General features: G+C 40.4%; 1 protein-coding gene across 8 annotated transcripts in view; it reads left to right on the top strand.

Moving 5' to 3' along the window:
• The window catches only part of grik5 (glutamate receptor, ionotropic, kainate 5), an 85894-nt gene that overhangs the window by 47673 nt on the left and 17430 nt on the right, over window positions 1-20791 (top strand). For all 8 annotated transcript variants that reach the window (XM_035950853.2, XM_035950852.2, XM_055013678.1 and 5 more), the window contains 10 exons: window positions 3390-3551; window positions 4168-4332; window positions 7082-7179; window positions 7550-7715; window positions 11787-11965; window positions 12744-12797; window positions 13558-13716; window positions 14131-14283; window positions 16061-16165; window positions 18627-18734. In XM_035950853.2, coding sequence (XP_035806746.1) covers window positions 3440-3551; window positions 4168-4332; window positions 7082-7179; window positions 7550-7715; window positions 11787-11965; window positions 12744-12797; window positions 13558-13716; window positions 14131-14283; window positions 16061-16165; window positions 18627-18734 — 1299 coding nt within the window. In that variant the 5' untranslated portion in view covers window positions 3390-3439. The remainder of the gene's footprint in view (window positions 1-3389; window positions 3552-4167; window positions 4333-7081; window positions 7180-7549; window positions 7716-11786; window positions 11966-12743; window positions 12798-13557; window positions 13717-14130; window positions 14284-16060; window positions 16166-18626; window positions 18735-20791) is intronic.

Raw genomic sequence — 20791 nt, 5'->3', positions numbered from 1 at the left:
ACTATTTGTACATTGGTATATCAATTTATAGCCATAACTATTACTGGAAACAGTCTGGCCCTGCTGTGGTCCCTCTGCTCCTGTTTGACAAGGAAAAGGCTCCCTTGTGGCTAAACAAACACAAAACTGCTAATAAGGACAGCTGCGCAGGGTGCCCTCTGAAAATAGCAATAATTACAGTAATGACAGGAACAGAATTTGTTGGCACTATTGCTGTCATCCAAATGTAATGTCACATCTCAGTAAATCATTAAAAGTAACATCAGACAATATTTATCCAAAAATGACCTGTTTGAGACAAAGAACATAAACCATTAACAGTCACAATCCATTCACAAAAACACACAGTCAAACAACCAACAATAAAATGACATGTTCAATTACTGAAAACAAAGTCACAAAAATGTCTGATTGTGAAGCTTGATAATCTCAAATTGCCCTAAGAGAAGGGAACTTTGGTGCGGTTTGCAGTTCTTTCCTTTTAAAACCTCAATGCAAGATAATATATTTTGTAGATATGGTATATTTTGAGTTAAATATTTCTTGGACTTTGTAATTAAGTGCAGTAGTTAAAAAAGAGAGGTGGCAGATTTGAAGCTTTAGCTGTAAAGCTTCATAGATGAATATCATGAGATGATTATTTTCTTGTTGCTGGTAAGGAATTTCATTTTCTTTGTAATACAGGGAGCACTGATGAGTATAACACAATCTAATAAACAAGGTTCACCTGTTCAGGTAATGATAGGACAGTGGGACAGTACAGTGACATCTGTGTATTTTATCATAGTGGATTATAGTATGTTCTTACTATTGGGAGCTTATTCTAAAACAATGAATCCTGTTTTGTAAGTTGATCATCTATTTATTTGGTTAGTTTTATTTCTGAAAACCAGCTACTGGATGTCCAAAATGTAGTGGAATAAAAAGTTTAATAGTTCTCTGTGAAATGTAGTGAAAGTATAAAGTTAAATTCATTTTTAAAATACTCAAGTAGAGTGCAAGTACTTCACTTTTATACCAGAGCACAGTCCTTGAGCAAATATACTTTTTCACCACTGCTCTTCTGCCTTTCTATCTCTATCCTGTTCTGTGTCTCTTTCTGCAGAGACAATCTCTTCTCTCTGTATTCAATTTTGTTCTTTTATTCCCTCTGCCCCCCCCACTTCATTCTTCTTACTTCTATCACAGCTTTCCATTGCCTTCCTCCCTCCCCCCCTTCCTCTCAACATAGTATATATACCATAATCTTCTCTTTCTAATGCTGTCAATATCTCTCAATAACACTGAAAGCGTACCGGTTTCATTCCATTATTGATGAAGGCATGGCCTCAGTTAGGATCTTATTCATCATCATAGCAATCTGCTTCTTTGTAATAGCCAATCAGATGGCTCCTGTGAAATGCAGCACTCCCATGATAGGTTCCCCATTGTTATGATTGACTGCACCTGAGGGCCCGCCACTTGTGCTGGGCTCGATCAATACTCCATCACACTCACAAGGTAAGCGCATGCTCATACATACTCTGGAATAAACACACAGACACCACACACACACACACACACACACACACTTTGGGGAAGAGTAAATTGAGAAGGAGACTGTTGGTGTGGGAAGCAAACAGAATACAGTAGTAGGATAACAGCCAGCAAATGCAGCACTGCGAGGCACAATGCACAGCTGCGCAACAGCGGCATCCCATTGTGTTTTCACAGTGTGGTCAAAACAGTCAGCTGTTGCATAACCATTGCACTCATACACCCAAATTTGACAACAGCATGGAACTTTGAACTTGGTGCAGTAATTATTTGTTGAGAACTTAACTATAACGTACTGTGTTAAACTAGAATGATTTATTGTAAACAATGAGAAGGAAAATTACTCCCGCTGTGTGCCTGTTATTCTATATTGTGTCACACGTACAGATAGCCTTGCATAAGCCCAGCCTCTGTTCACTTTGACCTGCGGTAATCATAATCAGAGCAGCACAGCCATCTGCATAGTACAGTGCATGCTGTTAGTATTACAAGCATGGTGACGGAAACCTTTGTCCACCCTATGAATGACAGACGCAGTAACTTAGAGAAGAAGAAAGCGAAGGTCAGTAACTACACAGAGGACAAAGGAAACAAAAAAGGGAAGTGTGGTTGGTTCATGAGATGTGAAAGGATTCAAAGCATAATGCTGCAGATTTTTTTATGTACTTCAAACACTTTAAAACCAAGCTAGTGTTGGAAAGGTGACTGGACAAAAAACACGTACATTAAAGATCCTAAAGTAAAAATAGCTATCTAAAATAAGGAGGGAAAGTAATGGGATGTTATTTCGACAAAGTGACTGACAAACCACTTGATCTGTGCTTTTAATATACGCACAAGTGTATGCACAAACACATAATGACAGCTTAGTTCCACCCCCACATGCGCTTGTCAGGATCTAAGTTCAGCCTCCTACTACTACCAGCACCCCCTGTTTATAGCTATAAGGGTTAATTGAAGGTCTTGAACTAACTGTTTCAGCTGTCCGTCAGCTCGTCTAAAGCTCGATCTGGTAAAGCAGACGCTGGAAACGTTCTCAGGTCAACAGCGTCTTCCACCATTGTTCCATCACCAACACCACCCCTCCCTCAGCCTTCCTGCTTGTCTGTCACACTCCTCTCTTCTGTCTTCATCCCTCCCTTCATCTCTCCATCCTTTCACACTGCCTTGTCATGTTGTCAGTCAGAGCAAGGATTTGTCACTCCTGGAGAGGGTTGTTTAGCACCGCTGGAGCTCAGCTGAGCTCTCTTTGTGTTCTTTTTTTGTGTTTGTGTGTCTGCTTGAAGGTGGGGGTTGAGGTTAGGTTATAGAAAAGATGTAAATGGGTACAGACGTGGAGTGTGTATAGTTTCTTATTGTGTATGCTCAAGGCAGTTATCTTCGTACTTATGTTTTTGTGTTTCTTGTGTGTGCCCACGTGTCTCTGTGTGTGCAGTTGCTTTTCTGTATGAACATGTGTGTGCATGTATATGTACAATGTAGGTGTGTATGTGCTGAATTTATGTGAGGTTTACTTTGAAATGCCTTTGGAGATCTCTTCATGGCCGAATCCTGTCACTTCTAAACAGCAGACCTTCCACAGGAGACAGTAATAGAGTTGTGTGTACTGTATTATATCATTAGACAGACTGTATGCATAGGACCAGGCTGCCTCTGTGATATGACAGTGAACGTCTTTATAGCTGCGTGTGGAAGCATGTTGTATGTGCTATAAAGTTATAGAGGCTCCTACTTAATGGAAATATGACTGTGCAACCTGAAGATGTGCCCCATGATGACAGTTCAGGGAGACATGTTGTGCCAGGAGACGGTTTGTGTCCAGTAATATGCAGTGTGTCCCTCTACTCCTGCAGGTGGTGGTACAGGAAGCCAGCAGACCATTCTCCATGAGGAGCGGTAGAAGATGCCGGCTCTGCCAGCACTGCTGCTGTCAATACACTTCCTCTCCTTCCTGCTAGTTACCATGCCGCCACGCTCCCTAAGTCAGGCCCCTTTGCTCTCCTCTGTCCGCATGGGTGAGTAGCCAGCCGTCCTGCCTTTTCCACTTTCCCTGAGTCAAAAAGTTTCTTGACATAGATGTAATTCTTTTATTTCATTTTTGTTCCTCAAAGTGAGGCTCGCCACACTAAATAGTACAAGAACAGATAGATTTACAGCATCCCTGCTTATAGTCATTAATATGTCAGTGGGAACCTGCTTGAAAATTGTAACAACATGTAAGACACACTGCTCTGACAAGGTGAAACTGATCCTACATCACTCACCTTTGTATACATGTTTGCAGTGGTGAACCATCTCCTGACTGTGGTTTCATATTTATTTAATAGACAGAAGAGCAGTGCCAGTGTTGTCATGAAGCCCTCAGCAAAAAAGCAAATAGGCATATTTCTCAAATTGTCAAGTAACTACTTTAATTACTGATTTCCTGTATTTCTGACAAGATCTCTTGGTAAGTTGGTGGTTGCGATACCTCTGTCAGCTCAACTTGTCTTCCTCATATGCATTTCCACATGTGCAGAAGCATGGATAACATTGCTAAGCAGTCTTCTTGGCTTCTCCACTATTCCTTATCATGCTTTTTGCTTCTCCTCACATGTTTTTTGCTTTCTCCTTTCCTTTCTACCTCTTTAGCGGCAATCCTGGATGACCAGTCTGTGTGTGGGCGTGGGGAGCGGCTGGCCCTGGCCCTGGCCAGGGAGAACATCAACAGCGTGATGGAGGGTCCAGCCCGAGCGCGAGTGGAGGTGGACATATATGAGCTGCAGAAAGACTCCCAATACGACACTACTGACACCAGTGAGTGGAACCCATGCACACCAACGACAACCAGTGGAGCAGATTTGCACAACCCATCTGAGAGGATGATAAAGTCCAGCAGAAACAATTCAAGTGGGGCAGAGAAACCAACACGGAGGAGAAAAGAACCGTAGTATATACATGTAGTGCTACAGGTTTTTATTTCAAAACACTTCAGAAGGGTGCTGATAAATATTTTTTTCAAAAGATAATTCAAATTTTCTAAAAAGCTGCATTGTTTTGAGCAACTGCCTCAACTGATGGCTATAATGATAAAACACTACCAGCTTCATCCAATTAGGTGCCAGTAAAGGCTTTTCTTGATTAGTTTACATGTCATTGGAGACCAGTAATGGGCCACTAAGACTTGCTCATTAAAAACTGTGAACCAGTGCCCTCCAGTAACAGCTGACAGTGTTTGCTGGGCCACTGCAAAAACAAATCATCAAATACTAATACACATCGACAGTACACGCCAACAAAAAGCAGCACCATACCACAGAGATTACTCCATGAAATATGTATCCATATACAGAGCTGAAGCACAATGTTTGGAGTCTGAATAGACAGAAGAAGTACTGCAGAATCCAGCCACTGAGAAGACAGACTCCCTGCTCCTACTCTAATAGGTCACTGACACTGCCACGAGCTACTGGCAAAATGTCTGTGTGTGCCCGAGAAAGGGTTGTGTACATATGTGCATGTTTGAGTTGCGCTCGTGCGTATGTGTCTGTGTGCGTCCTTGACCGATGGGCAGGAGACTCTGACAGGCTCGTTTGCTCACAGCGTTTTTTGGTCTCTGGATCAGAGAGCTCGTCATCTTACAGCTACAGTTGACTGAGGCACACTTGCACACACACAAATGCACACAGTCACCCACTCAGGCATTTACACATGCACGCACGCACACACACACACACACATGCACGCACACACACTCGCACACACACACATGCACGCACACACACTCGCACACACACACACATACACTCATTTTGCAGACACAGATGCACAATGAGAACATATACACACATTCACAGAGAGTGGCAGATACTGTGGAGGACTAATTTAAATGAATTTAAATACCGGCCAAATATACCAGAAAGTGAGGAGCTTCTTTGCTATCAGAACAACACCGTCAAGCCACCAGACTTATTTGTGCTGTGTCTGTGAAAGCATTTTTCAGGTGGGCAGACAGAAATCATGTCAATATAAATGAATTCAGCACACATTAATAGACAACAAAAATGTGTCAGTAAAGCATTTCTTTACATGATGTAATCTAGCCTCTGAGCACATAAAATGGTCAGTGTCGTGTCAGCTAGGGCACTGGTCAATACCAGAGGTTTGAATATAAAGGAATAGTTTCACTTCTGGCTATCTACTGCTTTCCTCTTCCTCTCATACCAAAACCAAACTACAGCCTGCAGCTGATTATCTTAGCAAGACTTGAGAACTTAAAGATCTAAAGCCAGGAAAGGAATAACCAGGCTTTATTCTAACAAAATACACCTTAAACCTTACTCAACAATAAATTACGTCTTCTTTATTCAATCCTCAAAAACGTGTACACAGACGTTTGTTTTGCAAGGGTTTATATGGAGAATTGTTTCTTTTGGCAGCTTCTCAGAGCAAGGCAAATAGTTCCATGCATAGTCCCTTCCAAAACAGCAACTTGTTTCTAGTCTTGAGCTTTGATATAATATGTTAAGGTATAAGCTTTGGAGAAGTTAGTTCTATAATTCTCTTACCTTTGGACAGAACAAGGCTCTATTTCCTCCTCTTCTCTCTCTATATATACAAGCTGTAGCTTAATATTTATTGTGCAGACAAACTGTTGGACCCTCTTCATCTGTGCATATTTCCCAAAATATGAAATAATTCCTTTAAATGGTTTCTAGATTCTTTAAATTATCGATGTCAGGTGGAAATGTGAGTGTGTTAAGGCTGTTGATCAGTTACTTCACACTGGTCTATAAGTCAAGCAAAGGACAGACAATGAGTATAGTTTGTCATATATCTATGCAATAAATTGGAGACAAAATAATTCTTATGTAGAAAATAAAGGTACACATGGTAATTAAAAAAAAAGCAAGACGTCAGCATTTTTGTATGGACATATGTTTCACAAAAAACATACAAGTGAACTTCTTCATTTAAGCCTGTCTAGTGTAAACATTTGTTGCCTGTTTAAACAGTGAAATCTCTGCCTGATTGTACTGTATCCTGAATCATGTTCACTTAAGTCATCCCTGAGAAGACAAATTATTGATTTAACAATCGCATAATTTCATGGAGTTAATTTAATGTATTACAATTGTGTAAAACTGTTTCCCACATTAAATTCCTCCTCCAAAACGGATAATCATGCTAAATGACTTTTGTTAACTGAAGGTGACCACCAGTCTGTTGTTACTGTTCTAGTTCCACAGGGTATAATTAGAGCAGCATGTCTTCAAAATCATTGGAAATCACTGTCTTAACAAGTGAATAATAGCAGTAGGCAACTGGAGGCCTCCTCAGTTGCAGTTCTAGGAGTGTCTCTGTCAAAATAAATGAAATTATATTGAGACAGAATGTGGTGTTAATAAGTGCTTAAACCGAAAACATAATGCATGCAGTTCTTGCTGCTCTTTTTTTCCCTGACTGCAGTCCCTACTGTATGCTAAGTCAGTGCTGGCATCAAAACAAAGCGGAGGAAAGGTGTGTGTCTGCATATTCAGTGTTTATTTTCCTGTTTTTCTTTCAGTGTGTCAGATTTTACCCAAAGGCGTCGTCTCTGTGATAGGTCCGGCCTCCAGCCCCGCCTCTGGCTCTACTGTCAGTCATATATGTGGGGAGAAGGAGGTGAGCGTTGGAGATACACACACATACAGTACAAATATATACAGACCTCTGCACATCTAGTACCTTTTCTCTCTTACATACTACCCCTCCTACTCAAAGACGTCATGATAAATGCATCTAGAGATTCAATTTTCCTTGCCTATTTAATTCTTCTCATATAATCAACCATCGTCCATTTCTTTTGACAGTTTTCTTTTTTCTTACCCAGCCTTTGATTCTTATGTGTCTGTTTTGTGAACCCCACCACCTTCCTTATCTCTTTTTCTCACTCTAATGGGTTGTTTGTGTTGGTTGGCGATGGCACTTATGCTTTTTCTTGCCTCGCCGCCTTCTCTCCTCACTTCCCCTCTCCCTGTTCTCTTTTTCACAGGTCCCTCATGTAAAAATTGGTCCGGAGGAGACTCCACGCTTGCCGTACCTGCGCTTTGCCTCTGTGACTCTGTACCCTAGCAACGAGGACCTGAGTCTGGCCATAGGAGCCATCTTACGCTCGTTCAGCTACCCCTCAGCCAGCCTGGTCTGTGCCAAGGCTGAGTGTGAGTACACATGCTGCCTGTTGTATAGTTAAACAGTATATTATGTGTGACTGCAAGGCTGTATTTGTACTTGGGTGGGTGTAAATGCATCAGTTGTGTTCTTGCAAGCTTGTTTACCTAATGTATGTGTGCATTTGTGTGTGCAAATGCCTCTGTGGGAGTGTTGGCTCATTCACACTGTTTGGGCGGATATAACTGTTTGCGCTGTTGGACACTCATTTTGACAGTCTGGTCATAAAGTTCTGTCTGTTGTCAGAGTTCAAAACATGGCTCATGCTGCAGCCTTCCTATTTATTACTCATGTTCATCCACACTGTCTCTCATCCACCTCAGAGGGTTGTTAGGCCAAACCATTTTAATAAATATTCATGTTTGAAATGCTTTCTAGTATTGGAAGAACTTAAGGGACATTTGATTTAACTTGCCAAGCACTCTGAGAGCTTTACCATCACAGGGGATTCGGGGCTTAGTCACTCGCCCTCTTTATTTTCATTTTGAAAGAGTCCGTTATTGATTTATTATGCACTAACCCATCGAGAGTTGCCGGAATTAAAACCCTTGGTTGGATGGTGGCTGTAGTGTTCAAAGACAACTTAGTGAATACGTGACAGAACATGGTCTGCACTATAAGAGGTGACAAAATCCTGATTTTTCCACTGAATAATTGTCTGGCTTTTTGTCCACTTCGGAGTGAAACTGATCTGGGATGTCTTGTTGTACAGCTGTCGACTGCTCACACCAGTTAAGTAGAACTGTCTAAGAACGAAAGAATTAATGAGACGACTGAAGTCTGAACGCTTCTTATGGCTTTGTGAAAAGGGTAGATTTTGACAAACAAAAAACTGTGACATTATGAATATTGGATTCAATCATGGAGATGCTTTCATTAGCTCCCCAGCAGTTAGCCAGCCTTCCCACAGTTTCCTGAAAGTAAGCTATATTCCTTGTGGACTTGTCATTTCACTGAACTAAAAGAGCTTTGAAATGGCATCAGACATCTCTTTCAGTTTTGATCATCAGTTGAATGGCTAGATAAGAGCCTTGTCTTTCACCAGGCTTTTTCCCTCATAATAATTAGAGGCAACAGATCGCCTGATGGTCACCGTCTGGGCCAAAAGATGCGGCTTTCACTGATGTTGAAACTGAGGGGTGCATTTGTGTGCAATATATTTGGCTTGAAGGTGATCTTTACAAGGTTATCACACTCACAGACTCTGACCCACTTGGCTGCGCTATCTTTCGCCGTGGAGCTGGTTGCCATGGCTGCCGAATAGGTGCTAACTGCCACTCAACAGGCTTGTTCCACACTCTGAACAACTGTGTGGGTGTGTGTGGCACAGCATGTGTGTGTTTGATGTATTATTTTTTTCTGGGTGCTCGGTTTACATTGCACATACACGTGCGTGTGTTTGAGTGCAGGAGTGTGTGTATTCTATACCCTGAGTATGCTGTGAGTCTGCACATTAGAGAGTAGGTTTTGGGGTTCTCGATGTGTGCGTGTGTGCGTGTGTGTGTGTGTGTGTGTGTGTGTGTGTGTGTGTGTGCGTGTGTGTGTGTGTCTGCATGTGGCTCTTTTGTGCAGCGGAGGTTCAACACCAGACAATGTTTACCGCCAGCCCACTTGTTTTATTCATCTTGTTTACCCCAGTGTAGAGCAGCGCATTCAAGTGAAGTAGACATTCTGTCTTTTTGTAAGTGCAGTGAGTAATGTGTGAAGTCACACATTTCATTGGCACCCACAGTACATGCATTTTGATTAAGCAATGTGTTTATGAAGTAGTCATTTTGACAACGTGTTAATAGCATTAATGTATTTATCCTTCTTTAGCTAATGTATTCTGCAAATGAGTAAAAAAAAAAAAAAAAAAAAAAAAAAAATCCGGTGTGTCCTTCTCTTGCTATGCCTGGCTCAGATCTTGCTATCTGAGCCTAATTCCATTATGCAGTTTCCATGAGATAGATGAGGTTAAGGACAGCGAGACGGAAAGACTGAGCACAAGGAGGAGTACACGGTGGGAGCATAAGTGCGAGATGGATAAAGACAGAGAGAGGTAACTAGAACACAAGGTTAAGACAAGAGAGATAGAGAGGTTAGAGCTTATGTGGGAAGAGAGGGAAAATGTGAACGAGGAAGAGTGAGCGTAGAGAGGAGAGGAAGCTGTAAAGTGCATTGATTTTTTTTTTCCCCTCCTTCCTCAAACTAATTAAAGTTTTGGCCTGGTTCAGTGATTACCCCACTGCTTACAGAGGCTTTCTCTTGCTGAAGGGCTCTGTGTGCTACCTCTCCCCTCCTCTCTCCCTTTCCCCTCCGTCCTCCAGATGCCTGCCCCACCACTTATTTACATAGCTAGGGGTGCTTTACTATGGAATTACAATTAGGAAGCAGCAGAGTAGACTTTCTAGTAAAGGCTTATTCCACACATGATGTCAAGTGAGTCTTGACTGCCATTGGTTATACTCGTTTTCAAGAGGAATTCTTTTGAAGTGGGCAAATTGTCTCAAGTATCGTAATTCAGTCCGTCTGATCCTCCTTCTGTCCATATTTTTGCCGGTGGTATGGAGAATTGTTGCGTCTCTGGTTTTGTTGTTTGACTTGAAGGTTTCCAGGATTTTGAGGACAAATTATTTTACTCGAGGTGCAGATGTTGCATTACTCAAAGAAATGAAAAGCAATAAGTGAAGAATGAGACAACAGAGACAAAGTGAATTACAAAACATTAAAAGAGCACATGCCTTTGCCTTGGCTGCACAACTTCAATAAATTTAAAAATATATTATACTATTACGTCAACGAAATAACGTTACATGTTTCTTCCATTCGTATCGTGGGTTTTCTTCTTCTTCTTCATTGAAATTGGTTAGTAGCAGTCAATATTGAAAATTGAAAATATTGAAAATTGTAAATTTTTTTTAAAAGTTGGCCATCTTTCTATTTCGGGGGGGGGTGTCTTTATGTCTTGACATATATTTCATGGTAATCCGATGGACAGTGGTTTGCACTGTTGCCTCACAGCTAGAAGGTCCTGAGGTCAAGTCTGAAGTTAAGTCAAGTAGTTTTCTCCCTGTGCTGCATGGGAATTCACTGAGTGATCCGACTTCTTCCCACAGTCCAAAGACATTCTGGGGTTAATAGGTCATTGTAAATTGTCCGTACATGTGAATGTGAGTGTGATTGTTTGTCTCTCTATGTAGCCGTGCGACAGACTGGCAACCTGTCCAGGGTGTCCCCTGCCTTTACTCCAAGTCAGCTGGGATAGACTCCAGCACCCCTGAGCCCCTACAGAGGATTAAGCGGTGTATAGATAATGGATGAACTGGTGATGTACTTATATGAGTAAGACTGTAGTGATGAATTTATTCTCATGATCATTGTGGAAACTGTTTGATAGGATTAAAATGGGTCATCTTGCTTTGGGAATAAAGCTGGCCTTCCAAACCAATGTCACAGCTGGACTGCTAAGTGGTTTCCAGATGAAAAACAAGCAAAAAGCAAAAACTGAGTTATATTTGAGAACCATTTTAAAGCTCCAGAGCTCTGTTTTACTTGGATTAGGCAAGGCGTATAGCAATATTTCTGTTTTTGCAGTACAGTTTGCCATACCTGCTGAATGAGTTTTGAAAGTCAATTGATTTTTATGACCTACCATTTCATATTAATAAGTATTTTGTGTTATGTTTTGTACTGTTGTGATATGCAGCTGTAATTAGTGTATTTACAGCAAAAACTAATCACCTGTTTCCTGGCCGACAGATACGTGATAGGTTCTAAGATATCTAGATAACTAACCAACCAACATGCAAAACTGAAAACAAAACCATCTTGACGAGCATTTTAACAGATGGAAAAAATAAATCCTGCTGAGAAAATTAATGCAGACATACTGTGTTTGAGATCCTTGAGATTTAAACAACCCATTCATCATGGTTTGCAAAATGGAACAAATATTTGGCTATTCAAGAATAAATGAAGCTTTTCAGAGGCCCTGCAAAGCTTACATTTTGGAAATATGAGCTGTGTCTACTGATATAGACACTGATATGCGACTTGTCTCTGCTTTTGCTCTCCCTCAGGCCTGTTGAGATTGGAGGAACTGGTCCGCCGCTTTCTCATCTCTCGGGAGACGCTGTCAGTAAGGATGCTGGATGACAACCTGGACCCTACGCCACTGCTGAAGGAGATCCGTGATGACAAAGTGGCGACCATCATTATTGACGCCAATGCTTCTGTCTCCTATCTTATCCTCAAGAAGGTCATTTCTTAAACATCAAAACATTCTTCAGAGCCGCCCACACATGTTCAAGATTTAAAGTTAGGGTTGTAAACAGTACAAACCGTACAACTCAAGGGGATTAGAGGTTTTTTTCTTTTATATATCCAGTTGGGAAATTCAGGTTACAGTCACAAAGGGTATGTGGAGCTTACCATCTGTAAGGTAATGAAGCAACTCTCTCAAAGTTCCACAGGCTACACATTTGTTATAACAGAATTAACATCTATTTCTTTTTTTTTTTTTTTTTTTTTTTTACCTTCTCTGCCCTCTAGAGCTACATAGGAAACAATGTCTATGCATGTCTGCCGGCAACAATCACTTACACTCTTACAAAAGTATTTGACAAAAGAACATCTTTTGCTGGGATGTGGTGCAGATGTTTCCAAGGCTGCTTCTGATTCATGGTACGGCCTGTAGTGCCGATAGCCAGCGCAGTGAGTCACAGATTGAATGCGTATGGGATGTTTTCAGTGGGTACGTTGGAGCCGCTGTCCGCCCTCAGCAAAATGTCCTAGTGTTAGCCTGATGATGTAAAACTGTGATTAACGTATGCTTCCTTTCCCTCTCCTCCTTCACCTTCTCTTCTTTTTTGTCCCCCAGCTATCTCCTTTGCTCTCTTCCTCTCAATAACTGCCCTCCTTTCCCCCACCTCTCTTCATAACCTTTCTAAGTTTTCCCGTTTTTTCTCTTTCCACATTCTATATATGACCTGTCTTTTATTTATTTTCATGTTATTCTGTTTCTCTTTGCCCTACAGGCATCAGAGCTGGGGATGACATCAGCATTTTATAAGTACATCCTCACCACCATGGTAAGAGAATACCAATTCTTCCCCTTTCACCCTTTTGTCTTCTCTTCCTTTGTTTTAACATGTTTCTCTGCCCTACTCCTGCTCTTCTTCCACTACTGTCCCTTTATGAGCGAGTTGGAGTGGAGGGAATATTTGATAGGAGGATGTAGAGAGAGGTGACAGAGAAAAAAGGGGGAGGAGATGAAAGATGGGAGTAGGGAAGGAGAGACGGAGAGATCTGAGAAATAAGCATGCTGTACATAGATATGGAAATGCAGAGGAGGATGGTAAAAAAAAAAAGAAAAAGAGGTCTGGGGTGAAGGTGATGACAGATGTGATGTATCCTTTTTCTTTGCCACCCGCCACATTCTCTGCGCTTCCAGTGTTTTCATCTCCCATCTTGATATGTTCTCCTCCCCTTCTAACATTTCAATCAATGAGTCATTTTATGCCATGCATACCATTTTTATTTTTCTCTGCCCGCTGTACGTGAAGTGCTCTTGTGCTTTAGATGCACAAGCTACTTAAGTAATTTCCATCAACCTCGCTTTTACCCGTATTACGGATTTTCCTCTTTTCTGAGCTGTCTGAGTCCTTTTTTTCTCTCATCAGAGATTAGATGTTGTCATCCGTGTAGCCTCTCATTTTTCTTTATCGCACTCTTCTTTGCACAGTATTTTTCTTCTGATGTACAGATTTGACACACTGTCAACACTGTCACTCACTGGAATTTTCTCTCTCTGTCTCTGCAAACACCCTCCCCACTCCTGCCCCTCTGTAGGATTTCCCTCTGCTGAGACTGGATGACATAGTGGATGAGCAATCCAATATTGTGGGTTTCTCCATGTTTAACACGACCCATCCCTTCTATTTGGAGTTCATCAGGAGCCTCAACCTCTCTTGGAGAGAGGGCTGTGACCTAACGTACCCCGGCCCTGCGGTCAGTGTCAGGCCCACAATTACCTCTGCATGCCCACCATTAGAGCAAACAAAAACAAAAAAAATCTTTGTTTGCATGCCTCATAACATTAAGCTGCTTTATTTCTCACACTGATTCACGACGCAGTTAAAAGGATTCAGGTAGTCTTTTGCTTGTATTTAATGAGTATTGATGGATCCATGCTTGTTTCCTCCCCACTGGTTAGCTCATCCCTCACTTCTATTCTCCCTCTCCTCTTATTTTCCCCGCCTCCCTCTCACCATCCCTGTTAACCCTTCAATCATCTGTCCTTGCACCCACCTCCTCATCTTCCCCCTTGACTCCTTGTCTTTCCTGTCCATATTTCCAACCAACCAACCCTTTCTGCCTTTCTCCCCCTCCGTATATCTCGTGTGTCCTCTCCACCTTCCACAGCTCTCGTCAGCGCTGATGTTTGATGCGGTGCACGTGGTGGTGGGGGCGGTGAGGGAACTGAACCGCAGTCAGGAAATTGGAGTGAAGCCACTCAGCTGTACCTCGCCTCAGATATGGCAGCACGGGACCAGTCTCATGAACTACCTGCGTATGGTAAATGCTTCATTAATCCGAATATGTGTTGTATAATCACTTACTGACATGCAGCACCTGTACATGAACATACACACACACACATCATAAGAAATATGGGTAAAATATAAATTTGGTAGAAGGTGTCAGTTAAATTCAACACAATGGCTTATACTCTATATAGTAGAAATATATACCACAACTCTAAAGCCATCTACCTAATATTGTGTCGGTCCTCCTTGTGCCACCAAAAACACTGTGACCTGTTGAGTCATGGACATGGGACACTGCAGCATCAGCAATGGATCCTTTGGGTCCTGTGAGTTGGAGGATAGGCCTCTGTGGATTGAGCTTGTTCTAACATGTTACACAGATGTGCGACCAGCTCAGTTTAGAGGCTGGGTCAACACCTTGGGCTGTTTATTTGGTTCCTCAAGCTGATTTTGCTGTGTTGCGGGGCACATTGTCCCTCTGGGGAGGCCATTGGCATTGGGGAGAGCTGTTGCCATCAGAGGGTTTGCATGGTCTGCAGCAATGTTTACGGGGGGGGTACCTGTCAAAGTAAGAATTCCACTTCAATTCCACGACATAAGGCTTCACAGCAGAACATTGCATTACAGCAAGATGATCAGTGCCATTCACTCTGTATGATCGATGTAAGTATGGCTGTAACTAACAATTACTCTTATTGTTGGCTGGTTTAAAATTAGGAAGTAGGCTAATTTTAAAATAATCAATAAAAATGTCAGGAAATACCAAAAATTTACTGTTCCCCAAACCCTAAGGTGACAGTTACAGAAATAATGGACTAGTTGAAAAAGACTCTGCTCCTATTTTGATTATTGATCAACTGATGGAATCATTTTTAAGCAGAAGTCCAGATTTTGACTCGCTTTTAGTTTCTAAAAGCTGCTTTCCTTTATGTAAACAGAATCCTTGTGTTTTGGAATGTTGCTTGAGATAAATAAAACACCTTACCAGAATAACCTTTAAGAAATTGTGACAAAAAAGAAAAAAATAAACTTTAAACTTTAAATGACTTGAACTCCTCACATTTGAGAACAACAAGCAAATGTTTGGCATTTCGCTTGAAAAAAGATTTCAAAGGATTGGGCACTAATCATAACTGTGGTCGATTCTATTTCATTTAATAGACTTATTGATGAGTAATGACAGTACAGCTACATTCTGTATCATCCTTATCTCATGTTGCATTTAACTTCTGTTTCTTGTTGTTCTTTGTCATTTCCCATATTTGGTTGTCTGTTTCTCTCATCGACCAACTGTTGTCAAGGCAGCCTGAGTCTCATCTCTCATTGTCTCCACCCCACCGGCCCGACATCTGTCTTTGTTAGTCAACATCATGGTGTGCTCCATCTTCAACACCACGCCATCCATCACATCCTGCGCTAACTGTACCAGCACCTGGGCTTTGGAGAGGCTAAACTGAGCTGTGAGGTGCAGATCTGAGTTTTATTCGAGAGCTGTTGACTCTCTCTGCTGATCTATCTGAGCTTCTTGATCAATCAGTTCCTCCTAGTTGATCCAAAACTGATCATCTTCATCTTTCTCTGTCTGTCTTGCTCTGTCTTTGTCTTTCTTCCTCATCATTGTTCATATCTGTCTAATCTTGATGATTAGTACAAAGAAAGATGTTTCGGTTTTATATAGACTTCTGAATTTATTAATTTCTCCATTTCTTTTCATTGTTTCTGTGTTCTCTCCTCATTTTCTTATCTTCTCCTTTTTCCCATGCCTGTCATACTTGATCACCTCACTTTCTCCGTATGTCTGCCAGGTGGAGTACGATGGTCTGACAGGGCGAGTGGAGTTCAACAGCAAAGGTCAGAGGACCAACTACACCCTGCGGATCCTGGAGAAACACAGAGGAGGCCACAAAGAGGTCAGGAATCACCTGTTTTCAAACAGAAGCCAGGTCACGTTGCCCTCAGGCTATGGATGAGTTACAGGTCACCCATCTGATTTCACAAAGCCAGGGGAGGCATTTAACACTGAGGTCAGCCTCATCACAATTTCCCCAGATGGTAGCCAAGTTGTTACTTTGTGAAGTTGATGTGTTTCACCTGGAAGCACTCTTGTGTACTGTAACCTGCAATTAAACCAGTGTGATGTCTCAGCTCCAAAAAACATGTTTTATGTGAAGGTCACTCGAATACATTAGGTGTTTTTTTAGCCTTCAGTTGCTTTTCAGATAATTGCGTAACTTTCTAGCAGGTCCAGCAAGTCCTGTCTACACTGTGTGTGTATTACTATAAACACATTCACTGCTCTTGTTGGACTGTCCATACCCCCCCATTTTTTATTTATTTATTTTTTGTACTTTCCTATGTATTTTTATTCTCAGCCACTGCTGATCTGATATTTTCTGATCTTAAAACACAAAAATTGTATTCCTTTAATGATTGGTTTATTTTCTTCCCTTGTCTACAAACAATAATTTGACATTAATTTGTTGATATCAGTATCTACTTGCCTTAAGCTCAGTGCAGAACATATGTGCAGATAGATTTACATCTCTGTTTCTACTATATGTAATAAATGACATTTTTATAGGATATTTACAGAGTTTATTTTTGTTTCCGTTTTGTGTTGAACTGGATTTGCTTGAGGCTTAGCTTTGATCTGTATTGGTTTTGGTCTCCTATGGACTCCATATGGCTGGATCAGGTCTTGCAATTGATGTGGACTACACAAAAAAATGTTCATGACTGCATTGCTGTTTCATAGAACCTCATATTTTGACAACTTGTACTTTGGGGATGTAAGGAATAGCCCAAGTCTAGCAATCAGTTGGATATTGGGCAGATTTAAGGCTGGGCAGTATATTGATATTGTCACCAATTGTCTTTCCAGGGAACTGTACCTTCAATATAACAATATTGTGTTGTACAAAACTTTCTATGAATGTGTTTATGGATATAATTAAATATATGAATATTTTTGTATTAATATTTACAACTACAACAATAATAATAATAAACTCTGAAGAGTTTGCTTAAAGTAAGCTTATGTAACTTTTGCTGAGCTACTAGAGAAGAGTCAGTATTCACTACTGTAAGTTACATGACTGTATAATGGCAAAATGACCACAATTCCCTAGATGTCAAATCAAGTTAAACCACTGCAGCAAAACCTGTAAGTGTACTGAACTCAGTAAGAGTGTGTTATATTGCTTAACTTTATGTGGAATCATTTGTGATTTCTTCTGTCAAGGAATTACGTGTTGCTTTAGAAATGTTATTCTGTAAAACTTCATCTTTTTTCATTTTCTTAGACTAGATCCTCCCAGTCAGTCTGGCTGTTTGATTTTTAATCCAATATTTTGAAGTCACAACTAATTAGTTAAGCGTAGTTGGACAAGATGTGAACCCACAATAAGCTGTTGGTAGACCTAGACATTAAGGTGTTCAGGTAGATAAATTAAGCATCAGTAAACACACCAATGCAGATCAAGACTGTTCATTGACTAGACGAAACATTTTCTCTTTGCCTCCTCTTAATGTCTTCCTGAGCTCTACTCATGGCCATCTGTCTCCCATGTTAACAAAAATGCCATCTAATAAACATAAAGTTAGGCTTTAACTTAGTTGAGAGTTATGTTGTGGTAATTAACATTTTAACTCTGCCCACCTCCTTGCATGGTGACACCCACTTTGTAGGCAGGCAGTGGCAGTTCATAGAAAAAAGACCACTCTTAAATGTCAGGGCAGGCTAAAGAGTGTCATAGAAAAGCTTTGACTCTGTCATTACCTTTCCTCTGACCTACTGAAAGATGTACAGTTATGCTTCTCAAAGAAATGACTCTGTGAGCTGCTGCCCCTCTCTGCACAGTGGTTAGGTCATTATCACACACTTAGACACCAAAGTGACTTTACTGTCTTCATAAACTAGAATTATGTTAACTGTTTTTTATGCAGTTTAAGAAGGGTGTGAGTAAAAGAGAGTAAAATGCATGGCAATGAAATTCCTGATCATGAATATTTTCATTGCAGTTTTTTTTTCTGTTGCCATTTTGTCCCAGCTCATTGCTCTGCTTGTAAACAGCAGTTTTTCAGAAATGTTTTTTATTTACAATGGTGGATAGTACAGCAAGTACGTGGCTCCAGTGGGAACAATTAAATCAACAAGCATATGCAGTAATTAACAGTATGGATGCTATTGCAATGGAAAAAATATTTAACATGCAAATGTATTTTACACTATACAATAAACCAACATGATTAATGCACTTACTGAAATACTTGCTATAGATACACACTGGCTGCCACAACAGTTGCAGTGAAGAATGCAATATTTATCCCACAATAGTCACTGATTTTCTCTCGCTTTCTCTTCTCTGTTAGATCGGAATCTGGTACTCTAACAACACCCTGGCAATGAACTCCACCAGTCTGGATATTAATGTCTCAGAGACGCTGGCAAACAAGACCCTCATTGTCACCACCATACTGGTAAGGTCACAGTTACCCTGTAAATGTCCACACTGGTGAGCTCAGAGTTGTTTTTTGTGCTGCTACACAGACTGTGCTGGAGCTCATGCTGTGTTCTGGTCTGTTTCTGCTACAGTAATTTTGCTGTTGCTGTAACTGTCACAGAAACTGACAGAGCACTGAGAAAGATGTGCAACTGAAATCAGACTCCCCAAAACTCTCATAATGTCCAAATCCCAGAGGTTGTGTACCGCTGGTTCTCATATGAGCAGTGTCATAACAGAAAGTAACAGTGAGTGGTTTTACAGTGATTATTCCAAGCCAGAGGTACAGGGGTTCGTCTGCAGTAACCAGAGTTCAACTCATCTGAAAAAAAAACAAACAGAAATTACAATTGTTACAAATTAATTGAAGAATTTAGTTGACCTTAACAGGTCTGAGTAGAAAAATTAACAGTTAAGTGAAAGTCATGGACAAACAAACAGTAGAACTACACGGTCAAAAGTAACGCATAAATGATTAAAATCGATAGGTGGGTCAGTCTGTGTCATTTCAGAAAGCAGCGTTGCTTCTCCGTCAGATTTTGTTTACACTTATTGGTTATTTAGGACCAAAAATAAACACCGGTAATTATTTTTGGTTAATCTACAACATATTGTGACTGAAATTTAAATGTTTTTGAACCTAGACGTTTTTGTATTTTCACCCAAAATGCTCTACCTGAGAAGCCATTTTACAGGTGCAATATCTCCAGGATTATAACCGCGACAACTATGAAATTCACGGAGAACACAGACAAAACATTTTCTAGCAGATCTATATGATTGAACTGTAATTTTTGGAAGGAAAGGTGGGTACATAGTAGATCCATATTTCTATACTTACATGACCTTTCTGGGGTCCAAAAACCACACTGATTAAAAAAAAAAAAAAAAAAAAAATCCTCCCTTTCTTTCCATTCAAGGCCCAATAACTAAAAAACCTGCCCTCTGCTAGAGCTGCTCCATCATTTGGATACTATTTTGTGTATCCTCACCTAATTTAGTGTTTGCGGGAGCTATACATCTGGAGATGCTTAAAATGGCTTCCCAGGTAAGACACAAAGATTCATAAACATATAATATTCTAAAAATTCAGTTAAGATTTTTTTCTTGTGGGTCCCCAATAACAAATAAGTTCAAGCAAAATTGCAGATAGTGAAGCAGTATATTTCCTGAATTCTGTCTGAACTGACACGGACTGACCCAGGTATTAGTGAAAAAGTAAATACACTGGTTGAAAAGATATGGCCAACAGTTTAAATGGTTACCCAACAGTATTAATAGACAAATACAACTGTTTGCTAAACATAATGGATAATTGAAATAGCTAGCTAAGATTAGGAAATAACAAATTATTGGATTATTTATTAATATTATTAGCTAGTATGGAGCTGTTGTCTTCCATGATGCGGCTCTATCATACAGGATTTATATTATTGCTATAATATATCTTCACACTGACATTCCTTTTCAAAATAGCAACAAAAAACTGAATTGACATTACTTTTGATGTTATAATGCAGAATTCCATTTTGATTCCATACATTTTTTCCCAATAAAAAGACTAATTATCGCAAGACAACAAATATTTTAAACAGTGTAACTTTTTACAAGAGAATTTGAAAAAAAAAAAAGGTAGAGCAATGTAGGGATATCATATCTTTTTTCTTTGTTTGCAATTAGGAGTATTTGTTGTTTTCTCCCAAGATCTATTTGTGTGGTGGAAAATTCTGGACTTATGATGCCAGCTTTTCAGTGGGCAGCCTGTGATTACTGAATCTATGTTTTTCTCCCTCTCATCTACATCTGAAACCATGGATCCACTATCCGATTTATAATAATAAAAAAAATAAATGTAACATTGGATATCCGTAACTTAATGAGACTCACATGAGGCCAATAAAAATGATTAAAATTGATTCTGCTGAGGCCAAGATATCCTCATTTTTAATCAGTGGTACTGGTCACCCTCCAAGAAGCTGAAAACTACAATTCCCATGATGCATCTGGATGAATTGTCCCTTTTGTTAGTAGTGA

The sequence above is a fragment of the Amphiprion ocellaris genome, chromosome 9, assembly GCF_022539595.1.
Source record: "Amphiprion ocellaris isolate individual 3 ecotype Okinawa chromosome 9, ASM2253959v1, whole genome shotgun sequence".
Lineage (NCBI taxonomy): Eukaryota > Metazoa > Chordata > Actinopteri > Pomacentridae > Amphiprion > Amphiprion ocellaris.
The sequence above is the reverse complement of the archived record's forward strand: the minus strand, read 5'-3'. Positions and strand labels throughout refer to the sequence as shown.